We start from the raw sequence: 27,454 nt of genomic DNA on the forward strand, positions 1-27,454 counted from the left end.
TAGCAGAGAAACTCTTTTTTTTTTTAGACAAGATACAAAGATGTTGAACAGTCAGCATTAGAAACAAGTTATAGATTATATAAGACCAGCTAAAACCAACAGCTCCACACAAAACCCGGTTCCTTTGTTTCCGTTTGGACTTTGTCCACATCCGAGCGTTGAAAACCCGTTTCGAGTTACTTTAAGCCACTGGCAATAATTGTTAATCAACTTTCACATCAGCTAAAATTAAATATAAAATTATGTAGATTAAATTAGTTTAGAGAAGGATGAGCGTTTCACCTTTGGCCTTGCTTCATCTTTGACATCCTAGGACTATTTTTTGGGAACATCTAGCTTTATTTCTATTACAAAAAGAGTTTCTGGATCACACAAAATATTTCTTTATAAATATCTAATTGTGGAACTGCTAACGGGAAACGTTTCCACCTGCTGATTACCAGCACCGGCACGAAAAGCTCAGCGGCGTGACGGTGGGAGCATGAAACCTGAAGCAGAAGCAGCAGCTCTGTTGGGACTTTTCAGGAGGTTTAGCCGTTAAGATCTGACCTTAAACTGAATCACATAAAGTATGTTTTTTTTTTTATTCAAGTTTTAATTATGAAGCCCAAAGCACCAACAGATGTCACCTCATGTCCAATTAAGAGTATTGCTGCTCGTTAATAAAAAGCTGAAGACGTGCTGAATTTAAACACTTTTTTCTTTGAGTGCTGCAGATGTGGACGTTGCCTCATAAAATGTCTCGACCACATAATGTGCGCTGATATGATCAGCAGCAACAGCAGATAAATAAAAATAAACAAAACAGACCTTATTGTTTGTCTTCTTACATGGTAAACATGGTTATGTCTTAGAGAACCTACAGCACCACAGCATGCTCAGGTATACAAAAAGTCATTTTTATATTATGTCATATAAATTATAAAGTCCTCTTTTTTTACTATCTATTTAATAAAGCCAAGGCTTCAGGGTGACTCAACCCAGGCTTGAGTTTCTTTGATGAAATGTGTGATCCAGACTAAGAACCTCCTCTTCCATAATGCTGTTAAGGGACATGAAGCTATCGAAGTCGTGCAGTCTGCGGATGAGGCCGGTCCCAGTCCACAAGCGCAGAATCCCACCAGCTATCACCCACAGCCTGCTGTCCCGTTTCCCCATTTGGCAAATGTTGGCTCTAAAAGGAGGCAGAGTGCTTCCAAGATACGACGCCCAGAAAGAGCAATGCTCCGTCATCTTACCCGGCCTCTGGATGATTCGTCTAAAGCGGACAGAAACCAGTTTCGCAGAACTTGCATGACTACGGCTTTGGTGTAATACTAAAGGAAGTACAGTTTGGGTTAAAGTTGCTTCCCTGCCTGTTTTAACCCGGGCCTACAGTTAGCCCAGTTCTTGCTCCCTCCCCACGGCACCGTGCAGCTGTCGGGACTCGTCGCAGCCTGGGACTGGCCTCTCCTCTGTCCGCTCGTTCTCACTGAATGTCTCTTTATCTGCCTGCATTCCAGATCTGGCTTCAAGTGCCAGCAAATACATGGCTACACCGCTGTGCAAACTGCATCAAGTCATAAAAAATATATATATAAACTAAACAAAAACAACCATTCCCTTTTCTTCTTTTTTAGTTTTACAATCTCCTAAACAATTCTAAAACTGAATTACTTCGTTTTTGGACAAAGATAAAAAGAGTATATATTTATATAAGGTATCAATCTGTGCGTAAATGTACATAAAAATATACAAAAATGCATATAGACATACACAATCTGTTAAGAACTCATACATGTTCTATGTACGTTAACACACATACAGTACAAACATACATACTTTAGGTGTGTGTGTGTGTTCCTTGGTTTTTAAAAACCCTACGTTCAGAGTAAAGTTTCTGATTAGTACCTCCCAGATTCTCCATCTAACACAAATGAGCTCGGGGAGAATGCTGCCGTCTGGTAAATCGAACTCTGCTGCCGATTCTCCGTGCTCCTATCTTTGCACGAAGCTGTCCGTTCAGTTTCTCAGTCATCTATAGGAAGTCGCCCAAGTTCTTTGTTACGAAACAAAGCTGATCAGGGCTTTTAATCCTCGATTTCCTTCATCGCTGAGGGCGACTCGATTATTAACCACTGTTCTCCTCCTCTGGGGTAAAAGAGAACCCCCCTACGTCTCCCTAAACGTGGCTTTCACGACCCCTCCGGTCACTTCAGTGGCGCTCCGTGGCCAGGCTCTCAGACAAGGAGCTTCAGGAGGCTGAAACATTCAATAAAACCGGCTGCTCTCCTCCAGCGCAGCCACTTGTTGCCATGGTAACTACACCACCTTGACCCCACTCCCGCTCCCGCCTTTTGAAAGAAGGAGGTGGTTACAGTTTTCGAGTGTTCTTTTCAAGTGGACTCCAGCGTGTCCAGCTGAAACACGTTGTGATTGGTCGGGGTGGTGAAGAAGAGCTGGTCGTGCTGCGGGGACGTCGTGTGGTTGTCGCAGGGGCTGTTGAGGCCCAGCGTCCGCTCAAAGTCCAGGAGCTGGCCCATGAAGTTAAAGTTCGGAGAAATGTTGGACTTTTTCCGCTTGACGAAGTCGTAGGCGTCGTTGAGCGACAGGTTGAGCTTCTGCATCAGGTAGGCCACGGTGACCGTGACGGAACGACTGATTCCTGCCAGACAGTGGACCAGGATGCCACACTTTTTGGATCGGGCCTCGTCTGAGGAGGAGACGAAGGAGGATAAAAAAAAAGGAGAGAGAAAACCACAAGATTATGTTCAAGTCTAGATTTTACTCAGCAGGATACAAATTATTCAGAAGGAAAACAGATTTGTGTCTAAAAATAACACAAATTATTTTATATAAAGCTATTAAAAAAGTACAAATATAATTTTTCCACAAAAAAAAAAAGAAGAGCCTGTTAAACATAAATTACCTATACCCAAATATTTTGACTGTTGCCATGGCAATGAAAGGTTTGAGTACTCATGTGGTTCTTTTTTTTATTTTTTTAAAAACACACAAATCTCGTGCAGTAAACAAAAAAAAAAAAGATGTTTTTATTCACTTTGCATTAAAAACACTCAGACGTTTAATCTTTTGACTGTCACAGCTCTGATTCAGAGTTCCTGATACTGAGACAGAGTCACACAAACTTTAAAAGTTAAATTACACCAATAACTCATGTCAAAAAGTGGAAATGGTAGTAGTAATTTAGACAAATAATCAGTTTAGGACCAATTTTGTTTTCCTTTTTGCAAATGTTGGCATTCACAGAAAAAAAGGATTTAGCATGTGGAAAGTGAAACTGAAAAACAATATATTGTCTCTTCTATTTTAGTATTTCTGTGGCAAATACACTGCCTGGCCAACAAAAGAAAGTCACCACCTGGATTTAACTAAGCAAACAGGTCCGAGCCTCCTATTGAATAATTACTGTATGGGTGATTATCTTTCAGCTGGCAACAAGTTATTTAACCCAAACTGGTGACATGATTTGCTTCTCATTTCTTAAACAACCATGTTGAAAGACACATTGCGTGGTTGTGGAAAAGATGTCAGTCTGTTTGAGAAGGGTCAAATCATTGTCATCAAGCAGAGAAAATATTTAAGAGATTGTAGAAACTACTAAAATTGGGTTAAGAACTGGCCAACGCATTATTAAAAACTGGAAGGGTAGAGGAGACGCATTGTCTTCGAGGAAGAAATGTGGCCAGAAAAAAATCCTGAATGATGGTGATCAGCGATCACTTAAACATTTGGTGAAATCAAATGGAAGAAAAAACAACAGTAGCACTCAGGGCTACGTTTAATAGTGAAGGTAAGAGCATTTCCACACGCACAATGTGAAGGGAACTCAAGGGATTGGGAATGAACATCTGTGTAGCCTTAAGAAAACCACTAATCAGTGAGGCTAACTGGGGAAAAAAGGCTTCAATTTGCTAGGGAGCATAAAGATTGGACTCTGGAGCAATGGAAGGTCATGTGGTCTGATGAGTCCAGATTTACCTGTTCCAGAGTGATGGGTGCATCAGGGTAAGAAGAGAGGCAGGTGAAGTGATGCACCCATCATGCCTAGTGTCTAGTCATCAATGCAAGATCTTGGTGAAAAATTAACGCAACACTGGATGGAAATAGATGTTGTGACATTGTAGAAGTTTATTGAAACAACGCCACAGTGAATGCATGACGTCATCAAAGCTAAAGGCAGTTCAACAAAATATTAGTGTGTGACCTTTTGTTTTGGTGGCTACTTTTTTTTTGGCCAGGTATATTGTATTTACATAAGAAAATCACCAAGATGATCAATAATAAAAAAAGCAGTCTCATTTCTGTTGAGACAAACATTTATCTGCTTTAAAAAAAAAAGAAGAAGAAGAAAAAGAAGAAGTGATTTATGCAGCATGACAGCCAAATGTTTCATGCCTTGAGCTTTTTAAAAGGTGAACTCTGGCTTCTTGGGAATTTATTTACGTTCTAATAGTTTTTTTTTTTTTTTTAACGCACACAGACAGCCTCTCTGCAAAAATACATCATCCACAAATTCAACTTTGATTGTGCTCAAATGAACTAAACGATCATCAGACATCTTTTTCATCATTGGTTGCACTTTAAGTTTATGTTACGCAACTCCGTGAGAAATGTCTAGGAGGGGGAAGCATCGGCGCAAAATATGCGTTCAACCTGAATGCTGATTCAAATACGAAGATCAATATTTGTACGACAACTTTACTTATAATAATAGGTCAGAATGGCTTTTCTCAATGGCAGAAGAGCACACCATTTCATTCCACTTTTCAGCTTTCTGTCTGAAGCAAACCGTGAATAAAAAGAGCCTCCTACATTATTAAGCTGCTGCATCCAGCCACCTATCAGTTTCGAGCCCTTGCACTTGCATCCACAGGCCATTAGAGCGAGAGTTAAGTGCTTCTTTCCTTCCTTTCTTTCATCCTCTTCTCGCTCTCGGTGCCTGCATCTCTTGTTGTAAGATTGAGGTCAGCCGGCTCACGAGCTCAGCCTGCTGAGCAGTCGCCAAATTAAATTCAGATGGGATGTGTGCCCGCCTTTCACAATAGAAGAAAACGGGGCTAAAACCCCTCATGAGGAGAATTTGACTAAAGTCCACAAGGCTCAGAAGTTGAATAAATAACCAGTTAGTTAATCTGCTGGAACGGATCGTTAGGAGCACTGCAACACTTGTGCTTTAAATACGCATCAAGATGTTTACGAGCCACAAAAACAAACTTAAATCTGTCGCTTGTTTGTACATAAAACACATTTAGATTTTCCTTCAGTGTGTTTACATCCGTGTTAATTATCTCACTGGAACCACAACGATTTGGTGTAATCCTGGACTATTAAACCCAGCCGGACACACCACGTATGACCTCTGGGTCAGACGGGTGTCACACTTGTCCAAAGCAGAATTTATTTGAAAATAAAAGGTTAGTTTGAAGAATCCAAGACAAAAGTCCCTGAAAAACTTTCATTCTCAGAGTAAGGTCAGAAAGAGGAGAAATAAAATTACAAAGTCTTTACAGTAACTTTTGTTTAAAGAAATTACAGTACTTGCACATATTATTTAGATTTTTTTTGTATCTAATGTTTTTTAAATGAGTAAATTTATTTAAAAAAAAACATTTAGCAAAAACATATTTCCACAAAACAAAGCCAACATTTTGTTTAGTTGGAAAACAGACCTAAAGACATGAACAGATTTTAAATCAGAGAGCAAAAAAAGGGCTCAATTAGAGCTTATATAATCCTTTTTTTAATACATTTGTTAACAATATATACATTTTATATATTGTTATAAGTATCGGAGTGTTTGATCCACCCTTTGAGGAGATGCTGGGCTGAATCAAACCATCAGCTTCATCTGCATTAACACAAATGATGCTCTGCCGTAAATTAAATGTTTTACAAACCGTTATATAAACACAGTAACACTCCCTCGAGGCTATTCGGTAGTTCGAGATGTAATTTGATAAGAATACAAGAGAAAGAATGTTATCTTTTCTTTGAATGTGAATTTAGGGGGCTCGGGCAAACTCTCAGCTCTGGTCCTTCCATTTTTTTTTATCTGCATGCTGTTTGTTTTTGGAAATGGGCGTATAAAAACACAAACTTACATCGATAAACCTCGAAGAAAAGAGCCTGAAGTACTTGGTCTGACCGTTAACTCCAGGTGTTTTTGGACCAAACGGTTCTAAAGTCTGAGGGTTTTAAAGACAGTTTGTCTCACTATGGGGTGGTTGTAAATGGTAAATGGACTGTACTTGCGTAGCGCCTTTCTATCTTATCAAGACACTCAAAGATCTTTACACTACAATCTGTGCCCTCATTTACCCAGTCATACAGCACTCTACTAGATCTAACTGAACAAATCATTCTAATCAGAGCTTTATCACATTCATACACCGATGGGACACACATCGGAGGCAATGAGGGGTTCAGTGTCTTGCCCAGGGACACTTCAGCATGTGACTGCTGGTGGAATCGAACCCCTCAACTCTTGCATCGGAGGACGACTGCTCTAACCACTCAGCCACAGCCGCCCTTGTAGGGACCTACGTGCTGGGAAACACTGGTTACAGAAAAATAGTGCTCCCACATCACTGCCTGCAACGTTCACCATCAAGAGCAACAACAAAAGGACGGAGTAGCCAGAGCCATGTGTTCGATGTTTGTCTCAGGATTATTGATCACAGCAGAGCTAGATAATGTGACACAAAGGGTAGCGCCATGAGACAAGTACTCGTATGAAAGATAAGTCAACCTGGAGTTGCACGTTTTCAAATTATAAACAGCTTGTAAGAGAAAACTGAAACAAGTACACAGCGTATTTTCTTGTAGGCAATGCTACAGCTCGCAAACGATATAAATAAACACCAATACGGTTTATAAAAGGTGTGGTTGCTAGAAGGGCTTTCAACTTGCTCAACCCATACACATCCCTTTATGTCACTCAGTGCCCTTGAGCTACGAAAGCATCTACTATACAGCAGGAGCTAAATCAATCATGAGGACTTTGAGCAGCCACAGTACCACCAGTGTGAAAACAAAAAAAGCAAACTGGTTATAAGAACTGTACAGTCCTTGGTTAAAGCACTCACAAACAGAAAACCCAAGCTCAAACTAGCACAGTTTTAATCTCAAATACCTACATTTCTCTTGTCTGCAGGTTGTGTGTGGCTAGTTGATAAAATTGCATCTTTTACACAATAAATTACGAGTCGCACGTTAAACTGCCTCGGGTTACTGAAACACAACCCTGCTGACACCAACATTAATGTTAAACGCCAGCTGACCCAAAGGTTGTACTCGTATAATTATCCATCCATCTATTTTCTATACGTGCCCGCTTCTGCTCAGGGTCAGAGGAAGCTGGACAGGTCCACCAGTCCATCACATGGCCACACAGAGTCCAGCGTCATCCACGCTCACACTCACGTAAATTATGTTAAATTACAATGTAATTAAACATAATTTACAGTTAAAACTACAAAAGGTGATTTTATTCCAAGCTATGATGCATTGTACAGTTGTACTGTGTTGGGACTGACGTTTTAAAAGTGTGCTTCTTGGCACAGAATGTCATCTTGTTCATTTGTTCCTTTTGATTCTTCTGATGTGTACCTGTGAATTTCATGTACAACCACCACCAAATAATTGCATCCACCTACTGTCGAATAAACAAACTAGATTACCGTTCTGTTTTTATCTAAGGTGCACCAGGAGTGAAAAGTCAGAAGTACCTCCACCTTTACTCACCTATAAATGAAATGGCCTCAGGGAAAAACTGTGAAAGGTTCTGGCTCCAGTGATCAGAGATGGGGATCTGTTTGTACTTGAAGTCTCCCTCGTGCTCAAACATGTTGGGCAGGTTGGGCGTCACGTTGAGGATGTACTTGATGTTGTACTTGCTGAGCACGTCCAGGTTCGCAGAGTCTTTGGCACAGCCCAGGTAAAGGTACGGCAGGATTTGGACGGGGAACGCTGGCTGGTTGTTGGGGAGCGGGCTGCCCTCTGACTCGGTGGCGCTGCCCGGCTCGCGGTCAGACTCCCCATCCGAGCAATCGGAGCTGATGCGGAGCCCTCCCAGGCCGAGGACGGAGGCTGGCGGGGAGCTGCTGGGACACGAGCAGTCCAGATTGGTCTCGCAGTGATCAGGATACTCTGACTGGAACTTACTGAAACCTCCTGGAGAACATGCAACAAAGAAATAAAAAGAAAGTCACTAGGTGATATCAAAACATCCACCTATTTATTTATTTTCTTTAACCGTAAGACTTGCAGGGCGCTGGTGCCCGTCTCCAGCAGTGGTTGAGTGAAAGGCAGGGTACACCCTGGACTAGTCACAGGGCCACATAGAGCAGTGGTTTCCAAAGTTTGGGTTGCAACCCCAACGAGAGTAACACAACCCCAATGAGGTTCCTTAGATCAGTAGCTCCCAACCCCGATCCTTGAGGAACATCATCCTTCGTGTTACAGTCATTTCCCTGTTTTGACACCCCTGATTGGAATGAATGGGAGATGAACAGGCTTCGAACAAACTTGAGGAAGTAATTCAATAATTGAATCAGGTGTGATGGAGCAGGGAAACAACAACCATGCAGGACAGTATTTGTTGAGAACCAAGGTTGGGGACGGCTGCCTTACTTAGATTATCTCCAGAAATCATGCAACATTTAAAATTGATTGCTTTTTTGCATAGTTTAATCAGAACTGTGACAAAAATGATAAAAGTAATAATAAATTAATGAAAATGATATATGATAACGGTTGGCAAATGAATCATAATGAAGAATTGTTCAATATTGAGTTATTATTTTCAAATTCTCCTTCTCAAAAGCTTCAAAATGATGCAAGGTTTGCTGAAATCTGGCAATTTATCAACTGGCCTGGCCAAAAAATAAATAAATAAATAAATAAATAAAATAAAAATAAAAATAAAAATAAAAAACTAGCTTTGTTTTCATAAAAGAATGGGAGAAAGATCTTCCAGTTATCAGGCTCCTCTCTTGTGGAACCAACTTCCAGTTTCTGTACGTGAAGCTGACACATTGTCCAGTTTTAAGACTTTCCTTTTTGATAAATCCTATAATTAGGGTCAGCTTGTAAGGCTTAAGCTTAGACTGCTAGAGGACAAATTGACCCAATTTTCTTAAATGAATTGTTAAAATTGAATAGTTTTCATTTGATACTATTTCTATCTTAACATGTGATTCTTGACCTGCCATTGTGTATCTGTTCCTCCTTCCTGTTCCTCTCAATCCAGCTGGTCGAAGCAGATGGCCGCTTGTCCTGAGCCTGGTTCTGCTAAAGGTTTATTCCTCATGAGGGAGTTTTTTCTTTCCACTGTCACCTTCATGCTTGCTCAAGATGAGAGTTCTGTGACAGAGTTAAACTCAAAGCAGTCTGCTCCTCAGATAAATAATATTAAATTATTATTTTTATATATGAATGTTTCTGTTCAGTGACCTGAGACGACTTCAGTTGTGACGGACTTGACGCTATGTAAATAAACTGAATTAAATTGAATAAAAGCTGGTTTGAAAACCTGAGTTTTATTCATTTGGAGTGATGTCGCCAGGAACTCTAGCCCTATCTTAAAAAAAAAAAAAAAAAAGGTCCCCAAGCTTTGGGATGAAAACATTACATGAAGGGATTTCCCAGAGTTACAGAGAAAATAATAATTAAAAATTAAATAAAAAAAAAAGATTATTTCAGAAGACATACTTGTTAGAACAGTTCAAGTTAAAAGGTAGATTAGGGAGATCATTTGATGTTTTACTTACTTGGATTGGTAGATGGTGTCTTTATAAGCACATTTTTGCACAAATCTCTATAAATTTAGCAAAAATCAATGTATGTTTTTTGTACAGCACCCTGCACTCGATCCATTTGCCAGCACGAGTCACATCTATTGTGTACGTTAAAAGACTGCTTTTGTCGTTGCGTCCATTTTCCATTAGGTTACTGACCTTTTTCCATTTACTAATGCACATGCACAAAATGGAGCACCACATTGCTCAAATACATTCAAAGCCAATTCTGGTATTCAAGGTGGGCAATGCGTTAAACTCTAGTCTTTCATTTCCTTAAACCTGCCTTTTTATTGACTTTTATATACAGTAGTCCCTCACTACTTCACGGTTTGACTTTCATGGACTCGCTCTTTCGTGGTTTTTCATTGATTGTCAACTTGTCAATGACTGTCAAGTCACAAATTATCCTGAAGCTCATCGCACATCAACCTGGACGGGGCGGTGGGCTTTGTTGCTGCAGGGTAGATCTGCAGAACCGGAATCGAACCCGACCTGAACCGAGCTGCTGTTCTGCAGAGCTGGGGAGTAATATTTTGCAGTGCTGTACAGTACACAAAACACGCCATGACGGACGTCAGAAGTGACGGACGGCTGCGGTTGAACGGAGCGACAGCGATTGTTTTCCTAGCTTGTTTTTGCGATGGCTTCCTGTTCTACTACGTGTTCTAGTCGAGCCAAGTTATCTGTGGAAGCAAGTAAAAAGCGATATTCACCGTTACGTTTTGTTGAGTTGGAAACTGTGCGTGTATGGTGTTAAAAGTCTGTTTTCTTCGAGCGCTAAGTAGCAAAGCTAGCCGGCCGTAGTTAGCGTGTAGCTTCGTGTAGCTTCTCATCACAGTAGATATCGGGATATGAATTTTATGCCATATTGCACATCCCATTCAAATGTTAGATACAGAGTAGGCCCAGCCAATTTTCGAGAATTCCGCGACCGATTTCCGCAAATAAACCGAGGGCTGCCGGTCCTTACGGTTGATGGCTGCCATCCATCGCCGGCTTCGGTCCTCATCAAAAGGTATGCGATAAAAGGACAAGTTTAGTTTCTTTCCTTGTCTGTTTGAGCAGCCTGCAGAGCACCCTATGACTATTTTTACAGACAAATCAACAGACTAACAAGGATATTTGGCAACCAACTGGCTAAGTTTTGACTAGCTACACAGGAGTGGAGGCGGTTGTATTGACATCCATCATGGTGGACTGGGCCGTTTTCCTAAGAGCGTAACGTCACGTGCAAAGGGTCAATATATAAATACTAAAAAAAATATATAGCGTTCCTACTTCACGGTTTTTCACCTATGGTGGTGTGTGTGGAACGTAACACCTGCGATAATCGAGGGACTACAGTACAACAGTATTTATAAATTAGTTGTATTGGTATTTTACGCTGTGATGGTAAAACGTCCTCATTGAGAAACACAATGACTGCAGCTACAGGTAGATATGAACACTGTTTAGACTAAGCATTTAAAAGAACGGGAAGCAGGCATGAGACCACATCGCATCGCAAAATACTGACTTGGAGCGTGCACTTTAGTATCTGCAGCAGTTTAATCAGTAATGGATGAGTCATGAGCTTTTGTACAGGAACACAATACAAACTCCTCACAAAAGTTGCAGCCTGGTTTCAAACCTGCAACCCTCTGGCTGCAAGGAAACATATCCAACCACCGCACCACCAAACAAACGTTTAGTCTGAATATAAATATATATTTTTAACTCTATAATAAACCAGGCAGACATGTTTTTCCATTAACAAAAACACACAACTCTCTTCTTACACCAATAATATAAGATGTATTTAACCTTAAATGATCCTAAACAGACAGGTGACCATCACAGCGCGCTGATAAGGCGGATAAAAGGAGATTAGCAGGTAATCTGTGTCAGGATGAAGATGAAAACAGGTCGGAGAGTCGCTCCATTGACAAAACAGCCAGCGACACCGTTCAGGCTTTTTGTGAATGGCAGCCAGGTTTGTCACTTCTGTCAAACAAATCTATCCCTCACAGCTCTGACACGCACTATCTGCTCTTACTGACAAATTACAAACTCCCTCGGCCTTTTCTTTTTTCCCAAGTTTACCTCGGTGTGATTTAAAGGACGCCGTCGTGTCCTCGTTTCTCGGTTCATTCATGAAAAAGCCGCAGCTCTTTTCCTGAAGGAGCACAACATGGCGGCTGCGTTTAATGACAACTCGGATAAAACAGCCTCGTGTGGAGTTTAACCGCCTCTAAAGCAAAACCGCAGCGTTGTTCGTCCAACAACAAGCCAGCGAAAAACATGTTAAAGCCAACAGTCGAAATGTGGGGTCGTTTACGCACAAATATCAACTTTAGTTTGTAGATAAATTAAGTTTTCTTTACAAATGCAAAGCCCCTTAAAAGCAGCTTTTTTTTACTCGACTTTCTGTTTTAAAAATGGCGAATTTATCGAGTGGAAATTAAACACGGCTTCGGTGAGGTTTGGAGAGGAAACCTTCACCACCTCCTCCTGGGAGCTCACCTTCCAGGTAGAACGCCTTGCAGCCGTCGTCCCGGAGCTTCTGCAGGAGCAGCCCCATCACGGAGCTCCCCAGCCCGGACTCCTGCCGCTCCGACGCCGCCTCGTCGTACAGGAGCACCACGTCCGTCTTGCACCTCTTGACGAATTTCTCCTTGTCCTCGTTGTTGGGGATGATGGAGCGGATGGGGAGGTTGCCCTTCTTCAGCCTCCGCAGCATGAGGCCCGGGATGGCCAGGTTGATGGCGGACTCGATGTGCGAGGACTCGAACAGCTCGTGGGGTCTGCAGTCCAGCAGCAGCAGCGAGCCGGCCCCGGACTCCAGCTCGTCCTGCAGCCACTCCACGCTCTTACTCGACATCATCGCCGTCACGATCACGGAGCCTCTGCGCGGAGGATTACTTCTCATCGGGGAGACGTTAATCCACCTGCCCCTTGTCGTGGCATGACAACATAACTCAATCAGGAATAATATTTTTTTTTTAAAAAGGAGAGAAAAAAAAAAATCACGGCGCTCAACTTCGCCTCCCGCGGTCACCTCCACCGCCGCTCCTGCGGGCGCGACGCACACCTCCACGCGCGCACGCACATCCAACACACACCCGGACGCTCCTGTGGTCGGAGCGGGACGCTCGAACACGCAGAGGTTTCTTTCGCTCAGTCCGGCAGAAGCGGGAGTCAGTCCAGTCCATCGACGTCCATCGGGTCGAACCTGAAGGCGGAAAAAGCCGAACGGCCCCGAGGACGCCTCGCGAGCTCTCTCACATGCTAACTTCCGCTGAGCGGCTGGTCGTGAAGCCCACGGTGGTGGGAGTTGTTGTCGGACATGCTGGCCTCTGGTTGATCACTTCCTCTGGATGCTTTAAAGACAGTCTGCGGGCTGAGGAGAGGAGGAGGAGCTGAGGAGCTTAAAGGCGCAGAGCTGATCCATTCATCAGAACACACCGCGAACCACACACTAATTCATAGATACGGTTTACAAATATCTTTTTTTTTTTTTTTTATCAGGAAATGCTGGTCAGAGCAGCTACTACCCCAAAACCCCCCAACATCAATTTTCAATTCAGTTTAATTATATACAGGTCCTTCTCAAAAAAATTAGCATATTGTGATAAAGGTCATTATTTTCCATAATGTAATGATAAAAATGAAACTTTCATATATTTCAGATTCATTGCACACCAACTGAAATATTTCAGGTCTTTAATTGTTTTAATACTGATGATTATGGCATACAGCTCATGAAAACCCAAAATGCCTGTCCCAAAAAATTAGCATATCATGAAAAGGTTCTCTAAACAAGCTATTAACCTAACCATCTGAATCAACGACGTAACTCTAAACACCTGCAAAAGATTCCTGAGGCTTTTAAAAACTCCCAGCCTTGTTCATTACTCAAAACCGCAATCATGGGTAAGACTGCTGACCTGACTGCTGTCCAGAAGGCCATCATTGACACCCTCAAGCAAGAGGGTAAGACACAGAAAGAAATCAATCAACCTTTATTTATACAGGTAAATCCCATTGAGCCTCGAGGACTCATTTACAAGAGAGACCTGATTTCAACAAAGAAAGATGACAACAATGGACAACAGCAACAACAATAAGCAGTTATAAAAAACTCATACTACAGTTTTTTTTTTTTTTTTTTTTTTAACAAATAGGATGGCTAAAAGGAAAAAGGTAACAAAACCAAAAAAACAGCTAGATTCCAAGACAAATGTATAAAACTAAAAACAGGAACATGTCAGCATTGGACCCTGCCAGGAGTCCAACAGATTCTTAAAGCCACTTAGAGAGGTCAAGGTCGAGAGCTTCAAATCTTTTTGTAAGATATTCCAGGAAACAGGAGCGGAGTAGGAGAAGGCCCTTTTGCCTAGTTCAGTCCTCATTGAGGGAACACTGCAGGTAATAATGTCCTGAGAGCGCACTCCGTAGCTGCACTCACGCAGAGACATGTAGGAGGAGATGTATGAAGGCAGCAGACCAAGAAGTGATTTAAAGATGAAAATGTACCAGTGAGAGAGTCTGCGTGAAGTTAATGATGTCCAGTTAACCAGTGAATACAGGGTGCAGTGGTGGGTACGATAATCACAGCCAGTTATGAATCTTAGTGCACCATGATAGACAGCATCCAACATCTGCAGGGTTCTTGTAGGAGCGTTCATGTAAATAATATCACCAAAATCAATTGAGGGAAGGAAAGTCACAGATACAAGGCGTTTTCTAGCATTCAGGGTTAGACAGGATCTGTTTCTGAAAAAGAAACCCAGTTTAATTTTCAGTTTCTTTACCAAGTTTTCCACATGGAGCTTAAAAGAAAGATGTGAGTCGACCAAGATACCCAAATATTTATAGGAATCAACAAACTCAATGGGGACACCATTTGAGGATAAAATCGGAGGAAGAACTGCTGGGACTAACTTCCTATTTGAAAAAAGCATCCCTTTGGTTTTTTCGGCATTTAGGACAAGTTTGAGGTGAAACAAATCAGTCTGGATGTAGTTAAATGCAGATTTCAAAAGCTGGAAAGCCTTAGCAACAGTTTTAGCTCGACAATAAACAACTGTGTCATCAGCATAGAAATGTATGGATGCATTAGGGATGTTTTTACCTACATTATGTATGTAGATTGTAAAGAGGGTGGGTCCTAAGACTGAGCCTTGTGGTACACCATTGTTGACTGTTAAATAACTGGAGGAAGTACCATTATGTTGAACACATTGCCTCCGGTCTGAAAGATAGTTAGAGAACCAACCAATGGTGTGATCTGAGAAACCGATTTCTGAGAGTTTATGACACAAGATGTTATGATCCACAGTGTCAAAAGCTTTAGACAAGTCTAAGAAAAGTGCAGCACAATAATCCTTAGCATCCAGTGCTTCAACAACGTCGTTAAGAACCTTCAGTGAAGCAGTGGTTGTGCTGTGTTGTTTCCTGAAACCAGATTGATGTGGAGGTAAGATGTTAAATGAGTCCAGGTAATTGCTGAAATTGCTGAACGAATAGGCTGTTCCCAGAGTGCTGTATCAAGGCACCTCAGTGGGAAGTCTGTGGGAAGGGAAAAGTGTGGCAGAAAACGCTGCACAACGAGAAGAGGTGACCGGACCCTGAGGAGGATTGTGGAGAAGGGCCGATTCCAGACCTTGGGGGACCTGCGGAAGCAGTGGACTGAGTCTGGAGTAGAAACATCCAGAGCCACCGTGCACAGGCGTGTGCAGGAAATGGGCTACAGGTGCTGCATTCCCCAGGTCAAGACACTTTTGAACAAGAGACAGCGGCAGAAGCGTCTCGCCTGGGACTGCTGCTGAGTGGTCCAAAGTTATGTTCTCTGATTACAGTAAATTTTGCATTTCCTTTGGAAATCAAGGTCCCAGAGTCTGGAGGAAGAGAGGAGACAGAATTCATGTTGCTTGAGGTCCAGTGTCAAGTTTCCACAGTCACTGGGGTGTCATGTCAGCTGCTGGTGTTGGTCCACTGTGTTTTATCAAGGGCAGGGTCAATGCAGCTAGCTATCAGGAGATTTTGGAGCACTTCATGCTTCCATCTGCTGAAAAGCTTTATGGAGATGAAGATTTCATTTTTCAGCACGACCTGGCACCTGCTCACAGTGCCAAAACCACTGGTAAATGGTTTACTGACCATGGTATTACTGTGCTCAATTGGCCTGCCAACTCTCCTGACCTGAACCCCATAGAGAACCTGTGGGATATTGTGAAGAGAAAGTTGAGAGACGCAAGACCCAACACTCTGGATGAGCTTAAGGCCGCTATCGAAGCATCCTGGGCCTCCATAACACCTCAGCAGTGCCACAGGCTGATTGCCTCCATGCCACGCCGCATTGAAGCAGTCATTCATGCAAAAGGATTCCCGACCAAGTATTGAGTGCATAACTGAACATGATTATTTGAAGGTTGGTGTTTTTGTATTAAAAACACTTGTCTTTCATTGGTGGGATGAAATATGCTAATTTTTTTGGACAAGCATTTTGGGTTTTCATGAGCTGTATGCCATAATCATCAGTATTAAAACAATTAAAGACCTGAAATATTTCAGTTGGTGTGCAATGAATCTGAAATATATGAAAGTTTCATTTTTATCATTACATTATGGAAAATAATGACCTTTATCACAATATGCTAATTTTTTTAGAAGGACCTGTAGCGTTAAATCACAACAGGGCACTGTATAAACATTCACATATAAAACCAGTTAATAACATTATTTATCTAAGGAGCCATTTGAGTTTTCACTTCATCACAGTCTCCCATCCTAAGCGAGCACAGAGGCAACGGTGGAAAGGAAGAACCAGGCTCTGGACAAGTGGCCATCTGCTTCGACCCGCTGAGTTTGAGAGGAACAGGAAGGAGAAAACAAACACACAATGACAGGTCCAGGATGGAGACCATCATGTTTGCTCTAGGAGGGGGGGGGGGGGGGGGGGGGGTGGGAAAAGAAATCACATGTTAAGAAAGAATAAGTACAAATACAAGCTATTCATTTGTAACTGTTCATTTGATAAAATGAGGTAAATTTGTCCTCCAGTAGTCTAAGGCTATAGCAGGTTATAGGTCAGGAAAACAAACTGACTAACTATAGGATTTATCAAAAAGGAAAGTCTTAAGCCCAGTCTTAAAACTGGACAATGTGTCAGCCTCACGGACAAAAACTGGAAGTTGGTTCCACAAGAGAGGAGCCTGATAACTGGAAGATCTGCCTCCCATTCTGCTTTTGGAAACTTTACGCAAGTAAGCCTGCAGCCTGAGAGCGAAGTGTTCTTTGTGGAAAATATGGAAAAATAAGATATCAAATATAAGATGGAGCTAGGTTGTTGAGAACTTTGTAGGTTAGAAGTAAGGTTTTGAATTATATTCTGAATTTGACAGGGAGCCAGTGGAGAGAAGCTAAAACTGGAGAGATATGATCTCTTCTTCTAACTCCAGTTAAGACTCTGGCAGCAGCATTTTGGATTAACTGAAGACTTTAAAGAAGTATTTGGACACCCAGATAACAAACCATTGCAATAGTCCAGTCTAGCCGTGACAAATGCATGAACCATTTTTTTCTGCATCTTTTTAGATAAGATGTTTCTAATTGTAGCGATATTACGCAGGTTGAAGAAGGCGGTTCTAGTAACGTTTTTGAATGTGGGGGCTAAAAGACATGTCCTGATCAAAAATAACACCAAGATTGTTAACATTAGAGCTGGAAGCCAGATTAATACCATCCAAGAAGGGCTAAAGACTGAAAAAAAAATTCTTAAAATGCTCAGGTCCAAAAACTAAACCTCAGTCTTTCTTGTCTGAGTTTAAAAGCCAAAAATTAGGGTCATCCAGGTTTTTACATCTTTAAGACATGCTTGTAGTCTAAGTAGCTAATTTGATTTATTGGGTTTCATGGACAAATATAATTGTGGATCATCAGCATAACAATGAAAATGTATCCCATGCAGTTTAATTACTTTACCTAACAGAAGCATATACAAGGTAAAGTGTATTGGTCCAAGCACTGAACCCTGAGGAACTCCATAACTAACTTTGATGTAAGAAGAAGATTCATTATTTACATTTAAAAACTGGAATATATCAGATAAACACAATTTAAACCAATTTATAGCCATTCTTGTAATTCCAATATCATATTCATGTATCTAGTAGAATTTGTGATCAACTGGAGCACTGAGGTCTAACAGGACCTCAACCATTACGGAACGGAACCGGAAGAATTTTCTGAGATAAGCTAAACAAACAACAAAGAAACAATAAAATCATTTTGTTGAGTAAACTGTACAAGAAAGAGAGGCAAGACGAAATGTCAGAGCTGCTTCTAGGGGGCTCATTATGGTCACCATAGTAACCACACAGCATCCCTTCCTGTCAGTACAGTAAACGTAGAAGAGGCAAAGAAAAAACAAAACTAGAGAAATACATTTTCTGTAAAAAAAAATATATAAAAAATGCTGTGTCAATGCTGGAAAGCTGAAAGTGAGATAAAGCTACCAAGAGCTGAGCACTTGATAAAAGGATTAACATTTAAGCTAAAAGCTAAAGTAAACAAAATGCTAGTTAAAAGACAAAAGTAACAAAACACCAGCAAAAAACTAAAAATAGTCAAGGATGCTAAAGGGTAAAGGTACCATAATGCCACCTAAAAGAAACAAAAAGTTAAAGAATTTAAGGAGCAAGACTAAAAAGTTAAACATAGAAAAAGTTTATCTAAAAGTTAAAGTGGCAAAAGAGTAGCTAAATGCTAAAAGCAGCAAATTATGTTAAAAGCTAAAAGTAAAGAGGCTAAACAAATGCTAAAAAAAATGCCAGCTAAAAGTAACAAGAAGCTAGCTGTGTAAAAAGGCTAACAAAAAGCTAAAAATAGTCAAGGATGCTAAATATTAAAAGGTGCATAAATGTTAGTTAAAAACAGCAAAAGGTTAGCTAATAGCTTTAAGTAGCTAGACTAGAACAAAGGTAGCAAAAAGCCCAAAAGTAACAAATGGTTACGAAAAATCTCAAAGTAAAAAAAAAAAAGACTAAATAAATGCTAAATAAATGTCTAATATTTGTTTCAAACTAGAGACTAATTCAGTTTAAATGTACATATTTCACAGTAATGAATGTGTTGTACTTCTATGTGAATATTTTAGGATTTTTATTTTTTCTATTCTGGGAGTCTTGTTCATATAATCATTTAAAAATACAGCTTTTTTTTATTTTTACAATAAATTATATTAAAAGGGAAAACATAGCAATACTCTGATCCCAATATTTGCTTTTCTTTAGCCTTTTCATAACCTTCACTCCACACACCCACCACATACTCCTCCACATATTACACTCATAAATACATTACTGTGGTCCTCCACATGGATGGAAGTAAACATGTAACAAAATGACAGCTTTTATTATGAGACTAAATCAACTGGCAAAAAAAAGAAAAAGAAATCTATTTATGTTTTAAAAATCAAAACATCTTTATTAAAGTGTATTTAAAGTTTTTTTGTTATTTCTAATATTTCTAAGTTTAAAAAAATCTATATTAGGACGTTCAAGATTTCAACTTTTGAGAAATTACAAAAAACAGGTTTTACCTTTTCATACTGACACTATCTGCATTTTCTCAGTAAGAAAAGAACAGTGTTGATTAGTGCCCTTCAATCTTCTTATCTACTATAATATTGTGCAGAATTTTATAACAAGCCAGTTACAAACACCCAGTGCCTAAAAGTTACAATATACTGTTGAATTTAGGCCAAAACTCAAATTAGATTTTCTTGACAGTTTAAAAAAATACTGTATTTAGCAGTTTTTCATTTGACAGTACAAGTTGTTTAGTTAATACTTTAAAACTATTATTCATGGAAACATTTTGAGTCAAATACCCATTTAAAACTATGTTTATCATAAACAATATTATATTGCTGTACAAGTATGTCTGAAATGTACTGTCACATCCTACAAATGCAAGTTTGCTAAACATTTTAGCAATACCAATGCATGTTTGCTTTAATCAGGACAGCAAAATCTTGTCAATCACTGCTAACAATGAATAATATCAGAATGATTTTTACTCTTAAATTTAAGTGGGTCGCGATGGGGTTATGAATGATACCAGCTCGGCACTTTGCCTACTACACTAAACAAGCGATGACTACACATCACCACGAATTACCTAATAAGGCATCAGCAGGTTGTGACAGAGGCAGCGAGGGGGAAAAAGAGGAGCGTTTGATTTCCTCACAGCTGCATAGAGGAGGAATGGGGGATGCACCAGCTGCAGACAATGGCTCTTTATCCCCTCCACTCACTTACACACAAACACAGACTCACGAACAAAACACTGACACATCTACACACAAGCGCACACTTCAGCTTTAGGACTCTTGTGTTTCCAGTCCCCTCATGGACAACAACAGGCTCACTGAGAGAGAGAGAGGACGTTTTTGTTTGTCAACAACTGCACTCCATTACGCAACAAAATAATAGAATACCAACAAAAATGGCTAATGCACGTCTGCTGTCATTTATAAGACTCAGTAGATGACTCACTTGGGTTTTATTCATTTATTTTTATTAATGTACGCCAAGTCAAAGTTTCTTTATTTGTTGTTCGTACCACGTGGTACATGTAGTGGAATGAAACTGTGCACACAGGGTTCCAGTTACTTCCACCAAAAGTATAAGATGCAAAGAAAATCAGTAATAAGATCTAAAATATGAATTAAGAAATGCACTAAACTAAGAATACAGTAAGCACTAGTAGTACAAAAACAATACGCCGAACAACAGCAGCACAAACGTGAGTCTGCGTGAGCAGATGAGTACGAATGAACACAGCAGCGTGAAACAGATCAGCAGCATGAGATCAGCAACATGGATAGTCAGCAGCACATATCAACAATCAAGTGGAATTACAGTGATTTTTTTTCTTAGTGATTATTCTGGTTAGAGATTCATGAGTCTAACAGCCTCAGGGTAGAAGCTGTTCCTCAGACTAGTGGTTCTACACTTAATGCTCCTTAACCTTCTGCCTGAGGGGAGAGGGGCAAAAAGTGAATGTGCTGGGTGAGTGGGGTCCTTCATGATGCAGGTGGTCCTCTTCCTGCATCTGGAGGTGTAGATGTCTGTGATGGGGAGGCTGACTCCAACAAACATCTGTGCAGCTTTCACCAATCTCTGCGAAGCTTTTCTTTCTGCAGCTGTGCAGCCTCCATGCCACATGTTGATGCTGGAGCACAGGATGCTCTCCACTGCACACCTGTAGAAGGAGGTGAGGACTGAGCTTCCCAGACCAGCTCGTCTCAGCCGCCTGAGGAAGTAGAGTCTCTGATGAGCTTTCTTGATCAGGCTGGTGGTGTTGCTGTCCCAGCTGAGGTTATCATTCAGGTGCACAACCAAGGGAGACCACTTCCACCACAGATCCTCCTATGTTCAGGGGAGGGTTGTTCCATCTGAAGTCCACAGCCATCTCCTTCACATTGATGTGAAGGTTGTTCTTCCTGCCAAGTATATAAAAAGAAATATAGGAGGTGGGCAATACTGTTTTTGTTTTTTAGTTAGGAATGATCACTGGGAAGATTTTAAAGAAACTCTAAAAAGTAACCACTGAATTCATAACTGATTAAGTTTTGGAGTCAACCTGATTCAAGATGGCTGCCACAGCTAATCCACCTTAACACTAACTATAACTCTGTCAGTTTTATAGAGACTGGGCTAAAGTTTGGTGCGTTAGTAGTTGAGAGTCATCTTCGACATGTACTCCAAGCACCATCTGATCTTTGCCTAAACCTTTTGCAGGCAATATTCAAGGAGTGCTACTTTTTATTTATTTTAAAGACGTCTTATTTAAGCAGGTAAGCAAAGCAACATTCAGAAATTATTCCTAAATTTTCTTCCTGACTGGAATGGAAATACTAGTTGTTTAGCTTCCCCACCTGTATTTATCTTCAGTCATCAAACTTAATTAAATATGAGTTTGTTTTTCTTTTGGGGGGATAAAAGTTGATTTGAGAAGAAAGTAAAGTGTATACTGTAAACATAAATGATCATTTTTGAATAGTGGAAAGTGTACAACGGTAAATACAGTTGTGAGCTGGGAGTGGAAGCCTGTTAGCTTAGTTTGCTAAACTAGGCTAACATACTGCATCTACAACCCTTAGATATTGTTTTAAATAGTTTTTTTAAAATAATAGTGCGAATATGTGCAATGACTGCAATGAGAATCATTTTCTCATTTTGACTTGACAAAAAAAAAAAAGTAGAACATGTCTTTCATTGAACAAAAATCTAATCAGACCAGACTCATAGATTTTCTTATATGCACAGTATTAAACAGATGATTTCCATAGCAAAAAAAACCCCTCATCATATATCTCTGGAAAATCACTTTCTGTTCTACAAAATATTCAGAAAAGTCATTGAAACAGCCCCAGGGATATAGAATTTATGTTCTCAAGCCTGAAAAGTACTTGTTCATTAACACAGCCGATGCAGACGGAGTTCATCTTTGTTACAGGATTTGCAGTACTTTGCTCTGATTAAATCTGCAATAACAATTAAACACATTTTTATATTCTACTTTGACTTACATGCAGATAATGTGTTCTCTAAAGTAAGCAATGTAAAATAAAAAAATAAAAACATCAATGCAGTGACTTTTTTCTTGTCTGGGTTTGTGGTTTCTTTAAAGCAGCAGACTGTGGTTTAAACCCACTCACCTCAGTGATGGAGAGAGGAGATCTCTTCACTCCCACACCATCACAGGCATTTCCTCTGCTGTTTCCTTCGCCCCCAAACATACAGCTTGTCAATGCATAAAAACAGGCCTGGAAAATGACTCAAGGAACTGTGTCTCTCACTGTTCTTTAATTAAAATCTATTTTGCAATAAATACATAAAAAGCCAGATAGAAGCAGCAGCATGGTTCAGCAGATTCTGGTAAAAATGTAACTTTCGTTTGGAAATATTTAACATCTAGTTTACACAGTAATTCAGATGTAATGTTACATCCATGTAGAACAGTACTGAAGGACATGAAATGGAAAAATAAGTTTAGATGCTTGACTAGGAGAACTCTGTAAATGAATGAAATATATTTGATGAAGTCCTTTGTATGTCTGTTAGCCTCTGCCTTTTTCACTGTACATGTTAGCTGTTTTAGTTAAAGAAGATTTCATCTTAATAAAATGGCAAAGAATTAAATAAAGGCAAACAAAAATACATTATTATTTAAAAACCTCAATCTTCCACCTACTTGAGAGTTTATCAGTACAAATTGTGCTCACGTTGTTGACTGTGAAACATTATTCTCCTGAGAAACATTAGCAGATCAGATGTTTCACTGAAACAGTCAGAGCCTGATCCGTTCGCTCATGTGATCTTTAGGCGATCTAAGTTCAAATGTATAAAGAACCAGTGTAAAGGCAGTAAAACTGACTTTATGTACAGCTGCTAATTGTATTGGGGTTATTGATACAAACAGAAATATGAAGGAGCTGCAAACAAAACACAATAAAATACAATCATCAAAGAAACGTGACCTGAGTATAAAATGAAATAAAGGAACACTAACATCTCTGTTTTTTGGAACACTTTCTATTATTTTGCCTGATATTATATGAGCTTTAGTGTCTGATGTTGAAACTATAATTGGTATTTCCAGAGGCTGAAGAATTAAGATGAACATAAATGTGCTTTAACCTTAAACTAATAGATGACAAATGTCAGAAAATTTCAGAATCTTCCATCAAACACGGCTCAGTTAAGATGAAAATGTTTCCAAATCAAAGAATATCTGGTGTTAATGTGGACAACCTTGGTAGAAGTGTGTGAGTAATAGATGTTATGAAGAAGTGTTTTTTAAGTGTTATAGAAAAAGCTTTCAGCATTATTAAATAATAATAAAAAAATAAAGGGAAAAAATAGATACAAAGACTGTTAAAACCTCAAAAGTGTACTTGAGAGAAATGATGGAGTGGCTGTAAAGAGGACATGCACTTATGAGTTATTATGAGTAAAAAAAAAAAATTTTTTTAATCACATGATGAGTTTTCAAAGCAATTAAAACATTTATTTTAACATTTATAAAATCAATATTCATTTTGAGATTTACCCGAGAAAAACACCATGTGTAAGTAGTTGGAAAAGATACATCCACGTATTACTAAATCTTGTGACATAAACACTAAACTAAAGACAGAAAAGATCATTTTTGTCAGATAAAAACTTTGTTTAATCAAAACTGAAGTGAAATATTTTATGTATTGTGTTTTAAATAAGAGAAAATTTACTTTATGTGCCGATATTGAGAACAACATTGCAAGTTCAGTTCCTGACGTACATTTTTGATTTAAACATCACAGATTTTTGATCCACAAAATAGCTCAACAGAGTCTGCTTTAACACAGGACTTCATTCTTATTATTTTTTTCCTTCTTGCTCTTGGTGAAGGTGGGCGCTTTTCCCTCCTGCTCCTTCCCCTGCTTCTGTTTGTCCTGTGCACCTTTTGGAGCCTCTCTTTGAATATCTTCCGAATTGTAAATCATGGATCTGGTCAACTGGTCACTCAACGCAATTAATCAAATTTTCTCAACGAGAAGACAGGGCCAAGGAGAGCCCCCATGCCCCGACGGGAAACGCGCAGCCGGATACACGATGGATTCCTGGGGGCAGTGGAAGACCATGTTGTTGTTCCTATTGTCGGTCGAGGATGTTAAAGATGCGTACATAATTGGATTTATGATAACAGGATTTCTGCTTTTTGGAGTTGGTGGTTACCTGACATATCGACAAATTCGAAAAACGTCGGCAGCTGTTCTGGCCATTGTGAAGCTGCCAGGCCTGTGTGAGGGAAAGTGTCATGTTGCGAACACTCAGACTCAAATGTTGTGTGAGATGAGCCATAAGCTGGACGCAATTCTTGCTGTGAATCGCAAGCTACTTGCGGCTCCTGAATCTCGCTGACAGGAAGGAATTGACCTTGGATAAGTTACAAGCTTGGCTCGGCGGTACTGACTACAAATTTGGCTGTTTGGCGTTGCCATTGAGATGTACCATTGAGATGTACCAGTGAGACTGTACCAGTGAGACTGTAAAGGCAGACGGAAATTAAACAGAGTTGGCCTGACCCAAAACATCTGAATCGGGCTCCTCCGTGTCGGCCTTGGAAGGCTGACTATCTCAAATTCTCCTGGATGTTATGTGAACAAGATGCTCTGCTCTCACCACATGTTCCCTTCTCCAAAGACATCTGTGGACCTGTGTCAGAGCTCTACCCAAGCCGACTTATCATGGACTATGGCTGGGGGGCTATCTGGGACAGTGTTCACTGACTTACTTACAAACGCACACATGCATACACACACTCACACAGCTATAAACACACTTCCCTCAACTCACCGCCTTCGCTGGCCTCCTGCCTTTAACCCCCCTCCCCCCGCCGCCCCCACACTTCATCCTCACCCACTATACATGCATATGTCTGATGTCATCTGTATGTTGCTTTTTTAAGCTGAGGTTTTTTTGCAACTTTCACACTGTGTCCTGTTAGCAATTTTTTTTTTTACCTCCTCTTTCCTCGTGTTCCCTTTTCCTTATCTAATGAAAAAGGCAGTGCCTCTCATGAGGCTGCAGCCTCAGGCACCCCGTCTACCCATGTTGTGTTTCTTTGGATGGGCTGTACTGAAATGAAATTTCCTTGTGCTTCTGTGCAATGATAATAAAAGTTGATTCTGATCTCAACACTGAACAACAAATGCAAGCCAACACATATAAAAACATTTCAATTATGAGGCCTCAGTTGACTAATTTTAAGTACTACTACAGTGCAGAGGAGAGTCCCTGACAATAATTTGGCTAGTTAGTTCATAAATCCCATATCTTTAAGGTTTGAAAATACCTCAAACTTAATGAAACTAGAAGAAGTCTAAAATATATGGAAGAACTTAATTTAATTCAATTCAGTTTATTTATATAGTGCCAAGTCACAACAGAAGTCATCCCAGGGCACTGCATAAAAACATTCACATACATAAAAAGTCAATTAGTAATTTTATTTATGTAAGGAAGCCAGCAGATTGTGTTGAGACTTCATTTCGACTACATTTACAATGCTGCAAACTGGAGTGTGTGCCCTGGAGAGGGTAAAAAAAGTCACAAGTTCTCTGTGTAGCAAACACTGTTTAAAAAGTGAAAAAAAAAAAAAAAATGGCATAAATGAAGGTCTTTTAAGAAAGCAGTTGAACTTCATTATTTATCAGTATCCAAAAGGCCAAAAGACTCTGTCTTGACCTGTAACAATTTTAGGCATCACAAATATTGTCCCAAACAAGAAGTAGTCCTAAGTGTCCAACCAACCACATATAAATGTCACAAAAGGTGTAAAATATTACAAACCACAAGGCTTTTTTCCTTATACAGTCTATATTTACTTTTTGAATATAACTGTTAGGCCTGTCATGCTAACAAATTTTGCTGGGCGATTAATTGTCTCTGAAATTATTGCGATTAACGATAATATTGTTTGAAATTTGACAATAATTAGTAATTATTGTCAAATTTAAGAAGAAATGTTTAATTTATTTTGCATGTAGTACCTTTTTTGACCACCGGATGGCAGTATAAGACTGAACTGAAGGATGGATAGTGAGGGAGTGAGCAGCGTGTCTCTTTAAGAAAAATGGGAGAGAGGCCTCTTGACGTGTCATGGGCTGTCTTTCTTCACTTCTCAAAATGACGGATGCTCTGTGTGATTTGAGCTCTTTAGAATAGCATTTTTCACACAAAGCTTTTAATTAAAAAAAAAATCAGTAAACAAGTTCTCAGCTTCTTTTTGCAGAGAAAAACAAGTTTTTACACAAAGGCACGGGATTCAACCGTGAATTTTGGAGTTTCGACAAGACAGAGATTTTTCCCCGAGGTTGGCCTTTTGGCTTAGCTCATAGCTTAGCTTCTCAGCTTAGCTGCTTTTAACGACCCAAAAACATGATTCTATGTCATATAGGCTTCGCCCTTTAAGGCTGTCGCTGATGGGTTTATCCCGTTATGCGCAAGCATCGTACTGAAAAAATTAGTCCACGCCCACCTGCTGTGTGGGCCCCACCCGATCCGTATAAATTACGTTAAGAGCGGGTAATCTGCTCCCAGTTTTTCTTCAGCAAGCATAATAAAACAAGAATAAACTGACCTTTTTCGTCGAGATGTCCAGCTCCAGCACCATCCGTTTGTGTCCCTCGTGCAAGACCGGCTACTTGCTTAGCTTCGACCGGCACGACACCTGCGAGGGATGCCTGGGTCCCCGCCACGTCGCTCGCGCTTCCTCCTGCCGCCTCTGTGACGAGCTTCCACCGGAGGAAAGGCAGAGGAGAGCAGCCTTGTTTAAGGCTACCATCGAGGACTGCCTGTCCGTGGCGGGAGACTGTTCGCTGGACGACGCCATGGATTTCTTCGACGCCGGCTCTCGGAGTGAATCGGATGATTCCTCTGGGACCGGTGACGCTAGCAGCAGCCCCGACGCTCGTTCCCTCCCGGGGAGCGCAGTGTTGGAAAGAGGGAGGCCGAGCGGATGCTCGACTCCCCCGGGGTTTCCCGCCTCAGCGACCACATCGCTCCCTGCCGTGGGCGCGCTCCTCTCGGAGCTGCCCGCCATTATCCGGGAAGCTG

The 27,454-nt window shown here is 40.4% G+C and overlaps 1 protein-coding gene across 1 annotated transcript; it reads right to left on the reverse strand.

The window, feature by feature from the left end:
• Positions 1-218: 218 nt before the first annotated feature.
• Positions 219-13,170, reverse strand: dusp7 (dual specificity phosphatase 7). The gene is made up of 3 exons (XM_037678785.1): positions 12,306-13,170; positions 7,747-8,175; positions 219-2,692 (listed from the first exon to the last, which is right to left on the reverse strand). The coding sequence occupies exons 1-3, from the start codon at positions 12,709-12,711 to the stop codon at positions 2,376-2,378; spliced, it is 1,152 nt and encodes a 383-aa protein (XP_037534713.1). The 5' UTR covers positions 12,712-13,170; the 3' UTR covers positions 219-2,375.
• Between the last annotated feature and the right edge of the window lie 14,284 nt (positions 13,171-27,454).

This window comes from Nematolebias whitei, chromosome 7, assembly GCF_014905685.2.
Source record: "Nematolebias whitei isolate Nwh7 chromosome 7, NemWhi1, whole genome shotgun sequence".
Lineage (NCBI taxonomy): Eukaryota > Metazoa > Chordata > Actinopteri > Cyprinodontiformes > Rivulidae > Nematolebias > Nematolebias whitei.

Excerpts from the sequence above, each read along its gene's own strand:
- dusp7 (XM_037678785.1), bottom strand. The coding sequence starts at position 12,711 with ATGAGAAGTAATCCTCCGCGCAGAGGCTCCGTGATCGTGACGGCGATG. Across the intron at positions 8,176-12,305 it reads CAAGGCGTTCTACCTGGAAG|GAGGTTTCAGTAAGTTCCAG; the intron begins GTGAGCTCCCAG and ends CATGTTCTCCAG. Across the intron at positions 2,693-7,746 it reads TGAGGCCATTTCATTTATAG|ACGAGGCCCGATCCAAAAAG; the intron begins GTGAGTAAAGGT and ends TCTCCTCCTCAG.